Source organism: Macaca nemestrina, chromosome 2, assembly GCF_043159975.1.
Source record: "Macaca nemestrina isolate mMacNem1 chromosome 2, mMacNem.hap1, whole genome shotgun sequence".
NCBI lineage: Eukaryota > Metazoa > Chordata > Mammalia > Primates > Cercopithecidae > Macaca > Macaca nemestrina.
In genome coordinates, this window is record NC_092126.1 from 121,589,139 (window position 1) to 121,610,815 (window position 21,677).

Sequence of the window (21,677 nt, forward strand, 5' to 3'; positions counted from 1 at the left end):
GATTCTCCCCCTGTGTCACTTTTGGCAGTTGGCTTCACCTCTGTGGGCCTCTGTTATGTCATCTGTAAAATGGGATTCACCCTAAAAGCCACCCTCACAGGGTCATTGTGAGGATTGCACAGGGTGATGCAAGTGGCACGGGGCCTGGCCTAGGAGAGGGGGTGGAAGAGAGTGAGCTGCCATTGATTTTGGTTGCCATAGATCTAAAGGAGAAGAGGTGTTTAGGAGTCTTTCCCAGGCATGGTTCCCCCTGCCTTCACCTATCACTCCTTTCCTCGAGGGATTCCTTGTGGGGTACACAGCCCCAGGGTGGGCCTGGCTGAGCTTACAGGAGCATGGGCTGTGTTTCAGGTGAGGTGGCCTCACCACATGACAAACTGAGCTGGAGTCAAAAGGTCATGAGGACCTCCATTCACAGCCAGCGTTTATTATTTCAGCTGGAAATGTTTGCCGAGCAGTTGTAGCTGGAAGCTGTGAGCGAGACACAGACTGCCATCAGGCTGAGGCCTCCAGAGCTCATGCTGGGCTTTAACCTGAGCCTCTCGGGGGCTGGGCTCTGAGCTCCTCCACTCCTGCTCATGCCCAGGCATCCTTGGGGGTCTTGAACTGTCAGTTGTCCAGGAGAACTGTGTGGCAGCAACAGAATGAGTTTGTATAGGGATCTGTTGCTTTGAGGTCTAAAACTTAGTTTAGAACGCAATTGCTTTGACCATTTTGGAGTGTCTATCCTTTTTTTCATCTTCTTTAATCTTTTTTTTTTTGTTTTTTTTGAGACAGAGTTTTGCTCTTGTTGCCCAGTGGCAACAAGAGTGCAATGGCGAAATCTCGGCTCACCACAACCTCTACCTCCTGGGTTCAAGCTGTTCTCCTGCCTCAGCCTTCTGAGTAGCTGGGATTACAGGCGCCTGCCACCATGCCTGACTAATTTTTGTATTTTTAGTAGAAACGGAGTTTCACCCTGTTGACCAGGTTGGTCTCGAACTCCTGACCTCAGGTGATCCACCTGCCTTGGCCTCCCAAAATGCTGGGATTACAGGCGTGAGCCACCACGCCCTGCTTCTTTGTTTTCCTTCTTTAACCTTTCTAACAAGAGGTTAGAATCCTGGTTTTAACTTTTAAAGGATTTTCCAGTGATAGAAAGTGGTAAGATAGTTACTATATCCTAGGCCCTTTAGCAGACCCATCTCATTGATCATGGGTGGCTTTGTTGTTGGATATCAAGTAATTCTCAAAATTTTACCTTTTCAAAAGTGGCATTGAAAATAAAGGCATTGGGTGATGAAAATGGAACTTTTAAATACAGCGATTCCTGTTAACCAGAAATAGGGTGTCTGGGATAATTTATGAAGCAGTACACCGTCATAGATTCTATGAGCTGAAAGTTCACCAAACTCTCTATCCCAAAATAAAAATAAGGTATTTATGAAGTGATTCGTTCCAAATATTTGAGGCAAAAATTGTCCAGCAAGTGAGCGAGAACAGAAGGAATAGTTGGCAAAGTAGGGAATTTGAAGTCTGAGGTTATGCATAAGGAATGTGTTATGGGCCTATAGTAGAAATCTCAAATCAGGGATTAGGGAATGTTTACTCAATTCTGTTGTGGAGAAATCCTGGCCACCACTCCCCCATGCCATGCCCAGGGCAGGCATTGCTGATCTTCACTGCCTCCATTCTCCATACCCTGTTCATGGACAACATTTCTAATGCATTTTAGCAGCCTTTTTTTGCTGAATCCAGATGTGGCCTCAGAATCCTTCTCAACACAGTGTGCTAGCACCACTTGGCGCTCCTGATCTACTGTATCATCCCTTGAAAAACTACTAACATAAAAAGACCTGCCAAGTCAACGCTATATTATCTGAACCCTTGACACGGTGGTGGATAAAAATTAATTCAGACACCTTCTTTGTGATCTTTGAGTAGTTCATGAACAAGAAAGAGAACTGGAAATCCAGCCAACTTCAGTCCCCTTGTCTACTTTTATTTTATTGTGGTTTATGTTTTCTCTCACCAGTGGAGATAGGCCCATGTGACTTCTGGTCTTCCAAAGCCCAGAGAACGTCCCCACATTATAGTTCAACCACCACTGTAACAGAGGTTGTTTTTTTTTTTTTTTTTTTTTTTGTGAGACAGAATCTTGCTCTGTCACCCAGGCTGGGGTGCAGTGGTGCGATCTCAGCTCACTGCAAGCTCTGCCTCCCGGGTTCACACCATTCTCCTGCCTCAGCCTCCCAAGTAGCTGGGACTACAGGCGCCCGCCACCACACCCGGCTAATTTTTTGTATTTTTAGTAGAGACAGGGTGTCTCAATCTCTGGACATCTTGATCCGCCCACCTCCGCCTCCCAAAGTGCTGGGATTACAGGTGTGAGCCACCGCGCCAGGGCAGAGGTTTTCTTAAAAACAATAACAACAAACAGTTGTGGAAAGCATGTAGAGTGTGGGTTTTTTCAGTCTTCAGTCTTCAGGTTGGCAGGGCATCTGGGACCCAGGTTCCTTCCCTCACCTTGCTGGGCCTCTCCTAGTGCAGGCCAAAGCCAGTTGACTGCGCTGTCCAGGCTCCTGGCTGGCAATCAGGGAAAGAGTGCATGAAGCAGGCACACCCACTGTTCAGGTCCTGAAGCTGTGGCTCGTTTCCTACCATATGTTGCCCATTTGAAAGACAGGCACACCACTGACTTCCAGGGGAGGCTGGCTGACCATCTAGGTGGAAGCTGCATGCCTGGGAGGGAGAAGGGGATGAAGGATCTTCGAGGCCACAGATAGGCATCAGTTGTCAGGGCCTTGAGTCTTCCTTGTTGGCATGCAGCATTTTATTGGATCAAGGCCCTGGAGAAAATCCCTGAGCAGGAGGAGATAAACCAGTTTGGTCCCCTTCATCCTACCCAGGGGCCTCTGGGGTACCTGAGCCAAAGTGCACAGTTCATTGGCTGTGTGGATGGAAGGGCTGTGGGACTTGAAAATGTGACTCCGGTCCTGGGAAGCTGACCAGGACAGCTGACCGACATGGTCCTCGTTAACCTGCTCTCCAGGGAGATGGGTTGCATCTGCCTTGGTTTTGACTGAGGACCTGAGGAGAGCTGTTAGCTGTCCCCGCTTTGGTTCAGAATGCCCTTTTGTTTGGACAGCTGAAGCCTACAATTCAGCCATGGTTTGTTTGGGCTCAGAAAACAGGCAAGGATGGAGAGAAACTGCAAAACTGACCTGGACTATCAGTGGGCACCAGGTCCTGCTGGCCTGGGGTCTGGATGCAGGAGATCTGACCTTTTCAATGTGGGGTGGCCTTGCAGCAGCTCTTCACAGGCTGCTGCTGCTGTAGGCTCACCCAAGCAGCCAAGACAGTCAGGATCTATTCTAGTTTTGCGCAGAGTTGGATATAGAAGAGGCATTAGCCGGGTCAGGAAAGAGGATGGGAAAGGAGTTCCAGGCCAGGTGAGCATGGGGCAAGGTAAACTGGGATGTTAAGGAGGGACCAGTTTGTGACCAGCCTGGGCAACACGGCGAAACCCCGTCTCTATAAAAAATTAAATTAGCCAGGTGGGTGGCATGTGCCTGTAGTCTCAGCTACCCAGGAGGCTGAGGTGGAAGGATCGCTTGAACCCAGGAGGCGGATGCTGCAGTGAGCAGAGATTGACCATTGCACTCTAGCCTGGATGACTGAGACCCTGTCTTAAAAAAAAAAAAGGGGAAGGGCTAGACCCCTGACCCATATGTGCTGCTTTTCTCTTTCAGGGAGGTTTGATAAAATATCAGTAGTTCAATTCTTTTTTTTTTTTTTTCTCTCTCTCTCTCTGAGATGGAGTCTCACTCTGTTGCCCAGGCTGGAGTGCAATGGAGTGATCTCGGCTCACTGCGACCTCTGCTTCCTGGGTTCAAGTGATTCTTGTGCCTCAACCTCCTGAGTAGCTGGGATTATAGGCACCCACCACCATGCCTGGCTAATTTTTGTATTTTTAGTAGAGACAGGGTTTCACCATATTGCCCAGGCTGGTCTCGAACTCCTGACCTCAGGTGGTCCAACTGCCTCAGCTTCCCAAAGTGCTGGGATTATAGGCATGAGCCACCGTGCCCAGCCCATAGTTCAATTCTTCAGGTGGTTCTTGGTGCTGCATGTGAGATCTCTGCAAGGACACGTCTGAGCTGCGTGGTTTAGAAGGCCAGCATGGCCCAAGACAAGACCCTCAGAGCAGCACCAAGAACCACCTAAAATTCTTTCTCAGACACGTCCTCCTTGCAGAGTCCTCACGTGCCCCAGGTTTGCTGCAGCGTTAGCGGTCAGCCTCCCCTTGGAGCAGGAGCAGGAGCAGGGGCCTTGGAGGTGGCGGTCATGGCCCTCCTAATGAATTGCTTGACTCAGAGAAGTGACAAATTGAACATTTCAACCACCTGTTAATTCACAAGGTACTTCTTTTCATTTCTTGTTGCTTGCACAAAACACTTGGAGTATGTCTTGTGGATGTCTGGCCCTAGGGAAGAGTGTTTGGCACATAGCAGGTACTTAAGTATTAGGAAAATGAGGATGGAGGGAAGGGAGGGAACATTATTAAGCAGCCAACTGTGAGACAGGCATTGTGCTTGACTCTTTTTTTTTCTTTTTTTTTTTGAGACAGTCTCGTTCTGTCGCCCAGGCTGGAGTGCAGTGGCGTGATCTCGGATCACTGCAACTGCGCCTCCTGGGTTCAAGTGATTTTCATGCCTCAGCCTCCCCAGTAGCTGGAATTACAGGCGCCTGCCATTATGCCCTGCTAATTTTTTTATCTTTAGTGGAGACAGGGTTTCACCATGTTGGCCAGGCTGATCTCAAACTGTTGACCTCAGTGATCCGCCTGCCTCGGCCTCCCAAAGTGCCAGGATTACAAGTGTGAGCCACTGTGCCCGCCCGACACTTGGCATTCTCTAACCTACCTACTCCTTACAACAGCCCTGGGAAGTAGTTGACTGTGGCCACTTCTATTTGGTAGATGAAGAAAAATAAGGTTCAGAGATGGATCGTTCAAACTTATGTATCTAGTCAAGCTGCTGGTTCCTGAGCCTGTGTTTGCAACCCCTCCGCCATGCAGCCTCTCCGGGTGGTAGAGATGAGGGGGCAGAGTGCACAGTGCATGGCACCTTGTTTCCCAGATGGCCAAGTCTTAGTTTGAGTGTTTATGGGCTTGGTAACTTGTGTCAAGCACATACCCCATGTCTCTCTTTTTTTGAGATGGAGTCTGTCTTGGTCGCCCAGGCCGGAGTGCAGTGGTGCCATCTTGGCTCACTGCAACCTCTGCCTCCTAGGTTCAAGCGATTCTCCTGCCTCAGCCTTCCGAGTAGCTGGGACTACAGGCACATGCCACCACGCCCAGCAAATTTTTGTATTTTTAGCAGAGACTGGGTTTCACCATATTGGCCAGGATGGTCTCAAACTCCCGACCTCATGATCTGCCTCCCTTGGCCTCCCAAAGTGCTGGGATTACAGGCTCTCTCTCTCTCTTTTTTTGAGACAGTCTTACTCTGTTGCCCAGCTTGGAGTGCAGTGGCGTGATCATGGCTCACTGCAGCCTTGATCTCCTGGTTCAAGCAATTCTCCTGCCTCAGCCTCTCACGTAGTTGGTACTAATGATCATTCACCACCATACCTGACTAATTTTTTTTTAATTATTTGTAGAGACAGGGTCTCCGTATGTCGCCCAGGCTCTGGTCTTGAACTCCTGGGCTCAAGCTATCCACCTGTCTCAGCTTCCCATAGTGCTGGGATTACAGAGATGAACCGCCTGGCCTACACATCCCTGTCTCTCCTTGATTCTTCTTCTTCTTCTTTTTTTTTTTTTTTTTTTTTGAGACGGAGTCTCCCTCTGTCTCCCAGGCTGGAGCGTAGTGGGGCGATCTTGGCTCACTGCAACCTCTGGCTCCCAGGTTCAAGCGATTCTTGTGCCTCAGCCACCCAAGTAGCTGGGATTACAGGCACATGCCACCATGCCCACCTAATTTTTGTATTTTTAATAGAGATGGGGTTTCACCATGTTGGCCAGGCTGGTCTCGAACTCTTGACCCCAAGTGATCCTCCTGCCTCGGCCTCCCAAAGTGCTGAGATTACAGGCGTGAGCCACTGTGCCCGGCCTCTCCTTGATTCTTACAGTCACTTTGTTGGCTGTTTCTGACGCAGCAGCTACCTGCCTTACGGCCAAAGGATGACCTATTCCTTCCCAGGAGGGCAAAAATGTGGAATAGTGTCTGTCCATGCCTCTCCTCATGGGCCACCACCTCAGCCACCCTGGTTAATCAGTAACAACCAGGAGAGAAGCTGCTGGAACTGACCTCTGGGAACTCCCTGGATGGTTTGGTGCAGGAATGTAGTAGGCATACACATGGTAGCGTGGATCTGGGCCCTCCTGATGTGAGGTGGTAAAAGGCCACCATCTCCCTGACCTCTGGGGAACTCGTCCACAAATGAGATGTTTCCAAGATGCTTCTGAAGGTTGCCTAAAAATAGCCGGTTTCCACCCCCGTAAATGCGTCCATTCCAGAATGCTCCTTCACCAGGACCAGAGAACTGATTTACAGAAGTGACATGAAAACATTCCATCCCAGAATTTGTAGTAGCTCAAGTTAAGTTTCTAGCTATTAAACAAAACAAAACAAAAAACACCCACCCTGTTCACTTATAAGCAGCACTGAGTAATTTTAAGTAGTTTGAGAAAATGTATGTGGTTTGAGGGTCAGGGTTGTCCAGAGCCAGGACCAGTTATGCGGGAATTGTGATTGGCTGGATTTGAGGAGGAGAAACCCATGGCCCAATTCCAACCCACTGAAATCTAAGCAGATTCTAGGTGGTTGGGCGGACCTGGTAGGCGTTGGTTTATTTTATTCCCGAAAAAGGCCCTCGAGCAACTCATGGGCCTCACATGGAATCCTGCTGAAAGGCTTCCGTCTCATCTGGCCTTTTCCTCCTCTTAAGGTTCTGCTCCACGTTTTACCCTCGGCGTAACCATGAGGTCTGAAAAGCGCGTCATCTACGTGATGGTCAGACGTTGTTGACCCTGTGATGCTGTGTAACATTTCATTTTTGAGGCATGGGGAGTCTCCTATTTCATGTAGATGGGAACCTGGAGGTCTTTGGGCAAGTTGCCATCTTTTTATTGTTCCAAGAGTTTGGTGAAGCGTTTGAACCTTCACCTGTCAAAATCAGTTTTGGAATGAGAACTGCCCTCTCTGTAGCTCCTTAGAATAGCAGACGGAGGCCGGGCGCGGTGGCTCACGCCTGTAATCCCAGCACTTTGGGAGGCCGAGACGGGTGGATCACGAGGTCAGGAGATCGAGACCATCCTGGCTAACACGGTGAAACCCCGTCTCTACTAAAAAATACAAAAAACTAGCCGGGCGAGGTGGCGGGCGCCTATAGTCCCAGCTACTCGGGAGGCTGAGTCAGGAGAATGGCGTGAACCCGGGGGGCGGAGCTTGCAGTGAGCTGAGATCCGGCCACTGCACTCCAGCCTGGGTGACAGAGCGAGACTCCGTCTCAAAAAAAAAAAGAATAGCCGACGGAAGGTATCGTTTATCCCAATGAGACCATAAAGGGGGCTTTCGCATGTGAACACCCACCTTGAATTCGATTGGAAACAGAAGTTCTGGGCATTGTATTTTTTGTAAATTTGGCTCAGACTTCAACTAGGTCATATTTCCCCCAAAATCTTTTCAAAAAAGACTTGTGTCTCATTCCTTTTGACTAGCATGTGTAAGCTGGGTAAAAATAGAGCAAGCTGATTTCATGTTAATGATTTCATGTTAGGTTTATGAATCAAATCTGCGAGTCTGCTTTTGAAAAGCATTTAACATGTAACTTGGGAAAGTTAGAGTTTTGCAGGCTAATGCCTGTGGCCCAATGAGACTTCATAGCTCCATCCAGTCCCTCCTGGTGCAAGAGATCAATGCCTTGAGGGTGCCTGGCCACCACCATTACCCCGACAGTATACCCACTATTTATTTATTTATTAATTACCCTTTTGAAGTTTGCTCTTCTCCCTTTAACTTAAAGGAAATTGGCATGGGAACTTGTTTGATCTGGAATTTCTGATAATCAGTAGGTAGTAACTCTGTAATCAATCGCACTTCAAAACAACAACCAAATAACAGGATAGCTAATCCAAAAAATTCAGTCATGGTCAAGGACTTCCAGCTCAGGAAATGTCTGGTCCCGTGGGGTGAATTCCTTGGATAACCAAGTTCTGTGCAAGGCCTGGAGTTTTATGCAGACCATTGCTCCTTGATTGACCACAGGACCTTAAAAGGGAGGGCTAGCTTCATGACCACATGACCTGTGTGCTCAGAAGGGCCCTGTGCTTGATTTATTGCTCTGCTGTTGCTGTCTTGAAGTTCTTAATTTTTTTTTTTTGGCAGTAGGGAGTTGCAGTTTCAAACAACACTCATTTATTGTCTCACAGTTTCTGTGGGCCAGGAGTCCAGCCATGGCTTAAGACCAGCTCCTCTGCTCCAGGTCTCACAAGACTACAAGGAAGGTGCCATCTCGGTTGTGTTTTCATCTGAATGCCTAACTAAGGAAAAATCCACTTCATTCAGATTCATTCAGGTTCATTCAGGTTTTTAAAAGAGTCCGTTTCCATGTGATTGTCTCACTGATGGTCCCAGCTTTTTACTAGCTGTTGCTTGGAGGCTAACCTCAGGTTTTAGAGGCTACACTCATATCTCTGCCACGGGGCCTTCTGCATAGGCAGGTAATGACACGGCTGCCTGTTTCCTCACAGCCAGCAAGAGAATCTGTCTCCTGTCTGCTAAAGTGGAGTTTCATGCATCATAATATGGTCATGGGAGTAATAGCCCGTCACCTCTGCCGTTGTTCTGTTGGTTAGAGTAAAGGCACAGGTTTTCCCCACACTCAGGGAAGAACCCATGATATAAAGACTTTCAGTAAAGGGGACAACAAACAGAATATGGAATGATCAGAATTACTCTTATGACACAGACCAAGAGCATCAGCATTACCTGTGAATTTATGGGAAATTCAAATTCTCCTGTTTCACCCCTGGCCTGTTAAATCAGAAACTTGAAAAGCGAGCCCAGCTTTCTGTGGTTTAACAGGTCCTTCAGGTGATTCTGACACCTGCTGAATTTTGAGAACCACTGGTCTAGAGGCAGGCAGGTCTTGCTCCCCTAGGAGTTAAGTTTGATGTATCTTCTGGTAATACTGAGAAATGAGCTGAGAAATGGTTCCAAAATCAGGTTATCCTCCCCAGGATCAACAAGACTCATGCTTGCAAAAGAGAGAGAAGAAGAGAAACTAAAAAAAGCAAGAGGCTGTGTGTGAAGCTAGATTCAGACAATTAAAGACAGCAACACATGGCAAAAGATGGGAATTTGAGGAAGTGGGTAGTGAAAGCAATTCTTGAGCTAAATTACAAGAAAAGACAGTGAATTTGTATCTGTTTCCTGTATTTAGGGGCCTGGCTTAAACGTTAGTGATACATTTGGGGAGTAGAAAATGGATGTTGGTGTGAAGTTCTTAAGTTTTGGACAAGGAACTCTGTATTTTCATTTTTCTCTGAGCCCCATGAATTATGTAGACAGTCCTGCTTCGAAGTTATTATTTATACAGTTCATTATAGAGAAAGTCCTCGGGAACCTTAACTTTGAGTGAGGATTGCTTGAATTAGTTTTTCTTACCAGCCACTCCATGATACTCTTTGTTTTTTCCAGGTTAGATGATCAAGTTTTATTATGACTGAATCTGCAACTACAAAATTAATTCTGATTAATTAATTAAATTCTGATGATTTATCTCTGATGGTTTGGGTGTGGGCTCTTAAAGAGGGTCTTTTGTTGCAAGAAGATAATAACAATAATCAGGTTAATTAAATAAAGCTGTCACCCTTTCAGTTTTGAGTGGCATGCCACGCACCCCTTATCAGCATGTGAGTTGCTTTTCATGTGGTTGTGGTTGGGTTTCATTAAGTGTAGTTTGGCATGTGTTCAACCAGCATTCAGGTGGCTCTTGGTGGGTGGCTGGGGAGACACGAAGATGCAGACAGCTCAGTCCCTCCCCAGCAAGCGGTTTCAGTTCTGGAGTGAGGTGGGAGCCCAAGGAACTCACACGTAAATGCTGGTGGGAGTGAAGTGCCACCAGCTGTAGAATCTGGTGTCAGAATTATGAGCCACGAGTTGTCCCACAGGAGGATGGGTGAAGGTCTTCCCATCAAAGGAATGGAGAACACACGAAGAGGTCCAGGGGCTCAGGGCAAGATAGTCCAGGAACGAGGAGTCTTTGAGCCTGCAGTATGGTGAGTGGGAGTGGCAAGAGTGGAAAGCGCATCAGATGGGTGTTGTGTAGGTTCTGAGGTGCTATATGTTTAAGAGCTGACTGTGTGTAGCAGGGACCCTGGTGAATTTGGAAGCACAGAAGTACCTGACGAGAAAGATGGTACCTCTTTCTCCGGGAGGCGGAGGTTGCAGTGAGCCCAGATCGTGCACACGTGCACACACGCATGCACACACACACACACAATCTGGTACACTGTATACTACCAGGTTAGCAGGTTGTTACCTCTGGGATGCAGTCACTCCTTTTTATCATCTATATTTGTGAAATGATTTCTTTCAGTTTTTGAGACAGCGTCTCACTCTGTTGCCCAGGCTGGAGTGCAGTGGCGTGACCTTGGCTCTCTGCAACTTTGGCTTCCCAGGCTCAAGCGATCCTCCAACCTCAGTCTCCTGAGTAGCTGGGACTACAGGAGTGAGCTGCCATGCTTGGCTAATTTTTATTTTTTTCTTGGTAGAGAGGGAGTTTTGCCATGTTGCCCAGGCTGGTCTTGAACTCCTGAGCTCACAGCAATCCTCCTGCCTTGGCCTCCCAAAATGCTGGGGTTACAGGAGTGAGCCACTGCACCTGGCCATTATTATGGAAAATTTTAAGCATACAGAAAAGTAGCGACAGTGGTATCTTACGTGCTCATGAACCGATGATCCAGTGACATCCGTTAACAGCATTTTGGAATCATATTTCATCTCTTCTTGTCCTCAGGTGTTTTGAAGCAAATTTCAGCATTACATCCTTTCACTCTTAAGTATCTCAGTATGGTTCTCTAATAGTTGAAGACTCCATTTACATTTATATAAGGAGCATAATTTACACTTGTGTAACCCAAAGGACTGACCAAGCCTGTGCCTCTCTCCGCAGATAGCAAAGCCATTGTGGATGGGAACCTGAAGCTCATCTTGGGTCTGGTGTGGACGCTGATCCTCCACTACTCCATCTCCATGCCCGTGTGGGAGGATGAAGGGGATGATGATGCCAAGAAGCAGACGCCAAAGCAGAGGCTGCTGGGGTGGATTCAGAACAAGATCCCCTACTTGCCCATCACCAACTTTAACCAGAACTGGCAAGATGGCAAAGCCCTGGGAGCCCTGGTAGACAGCTGTGCTCCAGGTAAGTGCGCAGGGCTGCCTAAACCATCTGTCCAGGATGGGGGCATGTGGGTCCCAAACATTCTGGTTTTCAACAGGAATGCTATCTTTGCCTTGATTGGCGTATTTCTCCAGGTCTTGGCCCATTATAAAACGGCTAAGGAAACTAAAACTGGCTCTGTTTACCCTTCCAAGGGCAGATCTTCTAGATATATCCATAGACATGTTTGAGCATCAAGTTGAACCTTTTATCCAAATTCCAATGAAGGAGTTGGTGCTTAGAAGCAAGACTTGGGTTTAGCTTCCAGACTCCAAAATCCTGTGTCTTCCCACATTGGTGCTCAGTTTCTTGTTGGATTTGGAGAAACATTTGGTCCTATTAGGTGGCTTGGCATGAAAATCTAAAAACTTCCATGGAGTGGAAAGTACCCATTTTTATTAACCACTGGTTTGACTATATATGGCATTCTCCACCCTTTTCTTTCTGTGTTACTGTGAAATAGCACTTGGTCAGGATTCAACTGGAGCCTTTTCCACCCTTGATAGGCTGCTTATTTCTTAGTGGCTGAGTGTATATGAAGGCTGTAATTATTCCCACTGGAGGGTTTAGACTGATGGGTAGAAAGACCAGAGCCAGAGTTTACACACACACCCCCTAAAGTTGATTTTAATAATAAAAAAAAGGTATTAATCATATTTTCCATTTACTGTGTATTCTGTATTTACTGGGCACATTAGTATTTAGTTAGTGGTTCTTGACGTACTCAAAGCAGAACTAGTGTAGTTGGGTAGGGGAGGGCTGAAGGCCTCATTCTTCCTTGAGCGTCTATAAGTTGGTGTCATCCAGGAAAAATTCAAAGTGCAGCATTAATTGATTTCCTAATATCCTCTTTTTTACTTCCATTTAAGGACACATTTTAGGATACCTCTTTCCAATTTAAACCTGGGAGTTTTTACTCTAGTCCTTTACCTCTTGTGCTTATAAAGCCTTTTAAGATAATTCTAGGTTTGCACCTTTGAGCAAGTGGGTTTTTGAATCACACAGGATGCTACTCTAGACTTTTTAGGTATATCCAGGAATAGAGTTTAAAAAAAAAAAATCCCTCCTGCATAAAGGCACCGGGCTTTTTCCAAGCTTTGTTTATTTTTTAACACCACTCCTTCAAGGAATGGATAATCCCCATCTTCATGCAAGAACATAGCACCCAGAGGAGAAGTCTCAGTGATGGAGGATATTTTATACCCTGGCACACTCATACCTGTGATACTTTTTGCCTATCAAATATATGATTCGCTCAGATTTTAAGAAAAAACCATTCTCTGAACTAAAAGAACAAATGGGGTTAGTTTAGGCACATGGTTTCCTTTAATCTGTTTGATCAGCTAATGCTAAAAGCATCTTTTGTGTTCTGTTAACAGGTCTGTGCCCAGACTGGGAATCCTGGGACCCGCAGAAGCCTGTAGATAACGCACGAGAAGCCATGCAGCAGGCAGATGACTGGCTGGGTGTCCCACAGGTATGCACAAGTGGGCCAGGTCCTGTGAGGTTGCCCCCACCACTAGCTTGTCCTGTGGATGCCTTCCTGGGTCAGGGAGGCAGCCCAACCTTCTTGGCATTGAGACTTAAAAGAGCATTGCCTGTGATGCGCTCTCATCTTCCTCAGTTTACCCATAATAGTAGGTTCTTATTGACTTAGGTGCTTATAGATCTTAGTGTGTTGGTTTAATGTAGATCATCTAGAAATTTTCATGTCACTCTTCTTTGTCACACACTGGCAAATTTCCTAGTATTTCTTCTTTAAATATTTTGAAGGCTACCTTTAAACCCCAGACTACAAATATGAACCCTAACTATTAGGTTGAGCCATAAGAAATTGATAGTATTTGAACATTTTTCAATCTACATTTTAAAAGGTAATTTTAATCCAGTAGCTTAGGAAAAGTCACAGGACTTAAAACTTTTGTTGGTTTTTTTTTTTTTTTTTTTTTTTTTTTTGAGATGGAGTCTCGCTCTGTCGCCCAGGCTAGAGTGCAGTGGTATGATCTCGTCTCACTGCAACCTCCACCTCCCGGGTTCAAGCAATTCTCCTGCCTCAGCCTCCTGAGTAGCTGGGATTACAGGTGCATGCCACTGCGCCTGGCTAATTTTTGTATTTTTAGTAGAGACAGATTTTACCATGTTGGTCAGGCTGGTCTCGAACTCCTGACATCATGATCTGGCCGCCTCGGTCTCCCAAAGTGCTGGGATTATAGGTGTGAGTCACTGCGCCCAGCCGACTTAAAACTTTTAAAAACATGTAAGCCGGGATAATCCACCATTAATGGAAACTCTGGAATAATCTCTATCACCCGTAATTCTATCATAGGAATATAACAAGAGGACTCAGAAATCAAGTAAGTCTTGGATACAATCTACAGTAGTCACATTGCTTAGTTGAAGTCTGATCTTCCTAGCTGGGAGGAAAACCAGTGTTTTCTTTCCAGAAACTCCCTCTAACAGTTAGGCACCATGAGTCCCGTGTCCAAAGGCTAGCCAGGGAAGATTACAGGTAGCCAGTGCCATGGGACTGATGGCCTCGCTATAGGCTGCACTGAGGTCTGAGTTCAGTGTATTTTGTAACAGGGTCCCTTGGAAGGTAGAACAACATGCCTGTTTCTTTGGTTTGGTTTTGGAGTCATGTCTCTCTTACATGGCCCATTTGTTTCTTGGCTCGTCCACTCAGGAAGTGGTGTGGTGTGTTTTTCATCTCCGCTTAAACCTAAACCGTCTCCTTTTTACGTTCATGTGATGTTGGCATGGGTGAAGTTGTTGAAGGAGCTGCCGGGAAGAAATGCCAAATCGACACACATCCTACTTTTTATGGAATGTATTGAAGGCGACTGTTCAAACCCAAGTAGCTCTTTTGTTCCTGCAGGCTAATGGTCAGAATGTTTTCTGGTGCTTTTTATCACATGGGGAGGGAAGTTGGACACGTCTGTTGTTCGTTGCACATGGTAAACCTCGTTCATGAGACAGAGCCTCTGTTCATCCGAGGAAGTGTGATTTACCTCCTTAGCACCATTACTGGAGGCAGGGAGGACTCTGCATGCTGTTTAGGGCTGGGTCAGGTGATGGTACTGAAATTGAGGTGGCACCTTCAGGGAGGTCACCTGTCTAGGATGGGTCTAGTCTTGCTCCTAAACTGAATGTCAAGAGAAATTCACCCATTCCCTATTTATTTATTTATTTATTTATTTGAGACGGAGTCTTGCTCCGCCACACAGGCTGGAGTGCAGTGGCACAATCTCAGCTCACTGCAACCTTCGCCTCCTAGGTACAAGCAATTCTCCTGCCTCAGCCTCCCGAGTAGCTAGGACCGCAGGTGTGTGCCACCGTACCCGGCTAGTTTTGTATTGTTAGTAGAAATGGGGTTTCACCATGTTGGCCAGGGTTATCTCGAACTCGTGACCTCATGATCCGCCCACCTCGGCCTCCCAAAGTACTGGGATTACATGCATGAGCCACTGCACCCAGCCTTTTCTTTTCTTTTTTCTTTTCTTTCTTTTTTTTTTTTTTTTTTTTGAGACGGAGTCTTGCTCTGTCACCCAGGCTGGAGTGCAGTGGCCGGATCTCAGCTCACTGCAAGCTCCGCCTCCCGGGTTCACGCCATTCTCCTGCCTCAGCCTCCCAAGTAGCTGGGACTACAGGCGCCCGCCACCTCGCCCGGCTAGTTTTTTGTATTTTTTAGTAGAGACGGGGTTTCACTGTGTTAGCCAGGACAGTCTCGATCTCCTGACCTCATGATCCGCCCGTCTCGGCCTCCCAAAGTGCTGGGATTACAGGCTTGAGCCACCGCGCCCGGCCTTTTTTTTTTTTTTTTAAGAGACGGCGTCTTACTCCTCTGTCACCCAGGCTGGAGGGCAGTGGCATGATCTTGGCTCACTGAAACCTCCACCTCCTGGGTTCAAGCCATCCTCCTGCCTCAGCCTCTCTAGTAGCTGGGATTACAGGTATCTGCCACCACACCGGGCTAATTTTTGTAGTTTTAGTGGAGATTGGATTTCACCATGTTGGCCAGGCTGGTCTCAAACTCCTGACCTCAAGTGATTCTCTTGTCTCGGCCTCCTAAAGCAATGGGATTACAGTCATGAGCCACCACCCCTGGCTTCCCAATTTTTTTAATGGCTCCTAATATATTGAGATCACATATCTAATATTTACATGTTGTTTCTTTTTTATTTACCTTTTTTAATTAGTAGAGTTAATACAGATACAGACCATGAATATATGAGCAAAGGAAAAAGCTGGTTAACCTGTGCACTTTTTTGTAACATGCTCTCATCCTGTGTGTGCTTCTTTCTTCATTTTCCTGACTTGCTATAGTTTATCCTTTTATCATTTTTGAAAGCTTTGACCAGAGGAGTAAATGGACTTTTGGGGAATGGGGAGGACAATGAACTTTTGGAAGTCACATGCAGAATTTTTTGGAGAGGGGCCCCTAGCTTTCAAAGGGGCCTGCAATTTCTCAAAAATGGTTAAAAACACTGATGTTGGTCTGTTGGTTTAATGTAATTTCACTTAATTGAGAAGCTGACTCAGTTTCCTAATGTTTGTAGTGGTTGATTTAAGAGGCATTTGCAAACACTTCAATAGTTGCAAAGTGATGTGTTCTGGGTGTTCATCCACCATGTCATTATCCTAGGTCATCACTCCTGAAGAAATCATTCACCCGGATGTGGACGAGCACTCGGTTATGACTTACCTGTCCCAGTTCCCCAAAGCCAAGCTCAAGCCAGGGGCTCCTCTCAAACCCAAACTCAACCCGAAGAAAGCCAGGGCCTATGGCAGAGGTGAGTGTTGGTCCTCTGATGTTGTGTTGGAGACATGTCCTCTGGTGTTGGAGATGATTTCATGGCTTCAAGGGTGATGTTCTCGGAAACAAAAATATATGGGTGTAATCCTCAAAGATACCCCAAGTCTCCTTTATAACACATTTTATGACTGTTTTATTCTGCCTTGTTTTTCTAAGGCTTTAAGAAATCCTTCTGCTTAGATGGAAAGGGCAAGTTTGCGGCTTGGTGATTTTAGTGCAGTAGCCCATTGCTCCCATTTTTCAGAAGAGGAATCATGGGGTAGGGAGTCGGGGTTGTTTGGTCTTGCCCCAGATCACTATAGTCAGTGATGGGGGTGGGCCATCTGGCTGCTGATTCATTTCTCCTTCTGTTACACTAAGACTGCCTCAGATTTCCAGCAGGAGTGGGAGCTATTGTTAACCCCTGGCAGATACTTCCTTGCTAAGACATCCTGTTTATGACTGTGAGGCAGCTGCAAGAACACCGTTCTGCTTAGAACATTATAGTGGGTAGAAGCCATTTCAAGGTGTTTGGCGTTGTGACTGGCACCTGACTTCAGGCACACTAGCTTTGTGAAGAGAACAGTTACATGGCTGCAAAGTGTGGTTTCTGGTAAAGGTCAACACGGCCAGATACAACTTAACGCCTTTTCTATGGGGGAGGGGAAGGAGTGCATTTTATTTCTCATTTTTCATAATTAAGAAAATATCAGCTGGGTGCGGTGGTTCATGCCTATAATCCCAGCACTTTGGGAGGCCGAGGCAGGCGGATCACCTGAGGTCAGGAGTTGGAGACCAGCCTGGCCAACATGGTGAAACCCCGTCTCTACGAAAAATACAAAAATTAGCCGGGTGTGGTGGTGGGTGCCTATAATCCCAGCTACTCAGGAGGCTGAGGCAGGAGGATTGCTTGAACCCGGGAGGCAGAGGTTGCAGTGAGCCGAGATCATGCCACTGCACTCCAGCCTGGGTGACCAAGTGTGTGAGCCTCCATCTCAAAAAAAAAAAAAATGTTATCCCAGTGGGATAACAGTTATACACAGAATATTCTGTATATCTTCTCCCAGAATTGACAGTTGTTACCGTTCTAGCTTAATGGTTTTCTCTTGCCCTTTGTGTGTATTTGCATATGTGTTTGTGTATATGATTGCTGAATTATTTGAAAATAAGTTGCAAGCATGATGACAGTTCTGTCCTCAGTACATCACTAAGCTTCTCCTAAGAATAGGATATCCTCTTGCATAAGCATACATTGCATAAGCATAAGCATAAGCATACATTGCATAAGCATACATTGCCATATGTAAGAAAATTAACAATAGTTTCATATAGTATTGTTGGTGTTTGAATTTCCCTATTGTCCTAAGATTGTCTTTTATAGTTGTTGTTTTACAAACTAAGATCTGATTAAGGTTCACTTACTGCATTTGTTATTTCTCTTTAGACTCTTTTCATGCTAAATAATTTCCCAAAACTTTTTTTTTTTTAAATGACACTGACTTTCTGAACAGTTAAGGGCGTGTGTCTTGTAGGATGTTCCTTCCCTACATAGGTTCCCTTTGAATAAAGCATTTTCCTGCTTGGTATCAGCTTAGTGTTTTGTTTTGTTTTGTTTTTTTGAGACAGAGTCATGCTCTGTTGCCCAGGCTGGAGTGCAGTGGCACGTTCTCAGCTCACTGCAACCTCTGCCTCCTGGGTTCAAGCAATTTTCCTGCCTCAGCCTCCCGAGTTGCTGGGATTACAGGCGTCCACCACTATGCCTGGCTAATTTATGTATTTTTAGTAGAGATGGGGTTTCACCATGTTGGCCAGGCTGGTCTCCAACTCCTGGCCTCAGGTGATCTGCCCAACTCGGCCTCCCAATCAGCTTATTCTTAAGATGACACATGGCTAGAGCAGTGGTGCTGACCACGTACTATTCTCACCTCAGTGGCCAGGTCTTCTCATCTGACTTTTTGGGCATGATATAGACCAGCAGATAGTTCTGGAAGGAACCCCTTACCATTTGAGGTTCTGTTTGCAGTAAGGTGTGAGGTCTGTGACATCACTTGTGTTATGTAGGGACTAGGAACTTCAGAGCCCTCCTCCCATTCACAGTCACTTGAAGGTTGGCATGTCCTCACTTGCTTTAAAAGTGCTTTCTTTGGCCTGGTTTGGTGGCTCACGCCTGTAATCCCAGCACTTTGGGAGGCCGAGGCGGGCAGATCACGAGGTCAGAAGATTGAGACCATCCTGGCTAACAAGGTGAAACCCCGTCTCTACTAAAAATACAAAAATTAGCTGGGCGTGGTGGTATAAGCTTGTAGTCCCAGCTACTTAGGAGGCTGAGGCAGGAGAATTGCTTGAACCCGGGAGGCGGAGGTTGTAGTGAGCCAAGATCGCGCCACTGCACTCCAGCCTGGGTGACAGAGTGAGACTCCGTCTCAAAAAAAAAAAAAAAAAAGAGGTGGGGCTTTCTTTAAGGCATACCACAGGTGGTGGCTGGAATGAGGAATCTCTGATTGTAAAGATTATGCTTCCTTAATGGCAAAACAGTTGCAAACAACCAAATAAATCCTTTGTCAACCAGATTGGTCAAATGGACTGAATCTAATCAAGGCATAATGTATGTTTGTAATAACCTTATCAGTGGCTGTCCGGCTTCCCTGTTGTTAATGTGAGACGGTTTCCTTTCACGGTGCTATTTTCTAGAAAATGATCACTTGTTACGGTTCAGGAATGTGGCTGGTCATTGCCATTTCCTTCATCTGCCTCTTAGCAAATGTGGTGCACTTGTGGAGGAAACACACCCTTTTTAAAAAAAAAAAATTTTTTTATATGTGTGCATTTTGCATTTTTTTAAACTGTGGGAAAATAGCCATAACATAAAATTCACTATCCATTTTTAAGTGTGGCATTAAGTGTATTCACGTTGTTGTGCAAACGCCACTGCTATCCATCTCCAGAACTTTTTCAGCTTCCCAAACTGAAACTCCATACTCATTAAACAATAACGCCCCATTCTGTCCTCCCCTCTGCTCCTGGTAACCTTTATTCTACCCCCGTCTCTGTGAATTTGCTTATTCTAGGTAGCTCCTAGAAGTGGAATCATATGCTGTCTGTTAGATACCTCCTAGAAGTATAGTCACGTGCTGTCTTTTTTTCCTCTGGCTTACTTCACTCGTCATATGTTTTCACGATTCATCCATGTTGTAGCATGTATCAGAATTTCATTCCTTTTTAAGGCTGAATAATAATCCTTTGTATGTCTATATTTTGCTTATCCATTCGTCTGCTGATAGACATTTGGGTTGCTACAATCTTTTGGCTATTGTGAATAATTCTGCTATGAAAACATGGGTGTACAAGTGCTGTTTGAGACCCTGCTTTCAATTATTTTAGGGATATACCCAGAAGTGGAATTGGTGGATCATATGGTAATCCTATATTCAGCTTATTTTTCAGGAGGAAGTGGCCTCACTCTCCTTTTTAAAGTAGGAAGAAAAAATGGTCATATTAGGTGACAGGGTCACAAGGCCACATGGGTGGGGCTGTGAGATATTGTTCTTGTCATGTGGTGAGGTGAAAGCCAGTGTCAGTTTTGGTCTCCTCTGCGTGACCACATTGCTTCATTTCTGCCACCTGAGCCCAGGAAGAAAGACTGTTTCATCTTCTTGTTTCTAAAAGATTTGAAAGTGTTGTTTTATTTTTTATTTCCTGGTTGTTTAATAGATGCCAGTTGCCAGCCAGTTAGCATTTGTCGATCTATTCACTGAGCCCTACCTTGCTTAGTTCCAGTGGGTTGAAAGGAGAGAGGGCTGGGGTGAGGTGGGCCTCCAGCCGCAGATCTTTGTGGTGGGCTTCCTTGCAGGGTTAACTATGTGAAAAGCATTCGTCCATAAGCTAATCAGAAATCTTTGTAAAAATCTAGTTCTCTATGAAGCATTTACTGTAGAGCAATCCTTAAGCATCCTTCTATCTGAGTAATCAGAGGGGGGCCAGTTGTCTTCTTTCATGGTAAGCAAAGCTCCACAGGAGTTTACAGAGTAGGGGTGTGGTTCAGCCTCCTAACCAACCATGGTTAGCCACAGGTGACCAACCCAAGCCCAGACCTTTGACAAGCTGCAGAGTAAGTTGTTTCTTAGGCTGCTGGAGTCAGGCGAAGTGGGACTTTTAGTATTTTAGGTGCATGTTTATTTACTTATTTTTGTTGTTGTCATTTTGAAATAGAGTCTCACTCTCTCTCTCAGTGTGGAGTATTGTGATGCCATCACGGCTAACTGCAGTCTTGACCTTCTGGACTCAAGTGATTCTCCCGCCTCAGCTTCCCTAGTAGCTGGGACCACAGGTGTGCACCACCATGCCCAGCTTATTTTTTTAATATTTTATTTTGAGACCAGCCTGGCCATGTTGCCCAGGCTGGTCTCAAAATCCTGAGCTCAAGCAGTCCTCCTGCCTTGGCCCCCCAAAGTGGTAGGATTACAGGCATGAGCCACCATGCTTGGCCATTAGGTGTATGTTTAAATCCATTTGCTTATATCAGTTACATAACCTGACTGTTATGTAAATTTTAAGCAAAAGAAAAATATATGAAATAAAATTTGAAACTCACCTCCCAACTGCCAGTCTCATTTCTGCCTTCAAAGTTTGAGGTATTTATTTCCAGCCTTTTTTCTATGCTGAGTTAAACTGTGTATCTTTTTTGCTTTGCATTTCTTCCTGAGCAGTGTGGGAAGGCTACCTTTTAGACTTTATTTGTAATTCTTTACAATTTTTGCCTTACTTTCTTTTTTTTTTTTTTTTTTTTTTTTTTTTTTTTTTTTTTTTGAGACGGAGTCTCGCTCTGTCACCCAGGCTGGGGTGTGGTGGCCGGATCTCTGCTCACTGCAAGCTCCGCCTCCCGGGTTTACGCCATTCTCCTGGCTCAGCCTCCCGAGTAGCTGGGACTACAGGCGCTCGCCACCTCGCCCGGCTAGTTTTTTTTTTTTTGTACTTTTTAGTAGAGACGGGGTTTCACCGTGTTAGCCAGGATGGTCTCGATCTCCTGACCTCGTGATCCGCCCGTCTCGGCCTCCCAAAGTGCTGGGATTACAGGCTTGAGCCAGCCTTACTTTCTTTTTAGGCAGAAAGATTATCTTATTATATAACAGTCTACGGCCATTTTTTCTTAAACTAAATTATTGGGAAATGAATAGAAATCCAGAGTATAGTAACAAATGACCTAGTGTCTTTAACAGATTTGTAGCAAGGAAAAGGAAGTGATGGAGAGACAGCCAGAGGTTAAATGAGACTTAAGAGACTTAGCAACCATTTGTAATATGTTACCTTATTTGGATCCTATTCCAACTGATGGTTAAAAAAATTCATGATAGCCAGGTGCTGTGGCTCACGCCTGTAATCCCAGCACTTTGGGAGGCCAAGATGGGTGGATCATGAGGTCAGGAGGTCGAGACCATCCTGGCCAATGTAGTGAAAC

The 21,677-nt window shown here is 45.8% G+C and overlaps 1 protein-coding gene across 5 annotated transcripts in view; it reads left to right on the forward strand.

Annotated features, from left to right (window-relative positions):
* LOC105482823 (filamin B) overlaps nt 1–21,677 on the forward strand; it is a 167,860-nt gene that overhangs the window by 60,122 nt on the left and 86,061 nt on the right. For all 5 annotated transcript variants that reach the window (XM_071091970.1, XM_071091971.1, XM_071091967.1 and 2 more), the window contains exons 2-4: nt 11,164–11,412; nt 12,810–12,907; nt 16,073–16,220. In XM_071091970.1, coding sequence (XP_070948071.1) covers nt 11,164–11,412; nt 12,810–12,907; nt 16,073–16,220 — 495 coding nt within the window. The remainder of the gene's footprint in view (nt 1–11,163; nt 11,413–12,809; nt 12,908–16,072; nt 16,221–21,677) is intronic.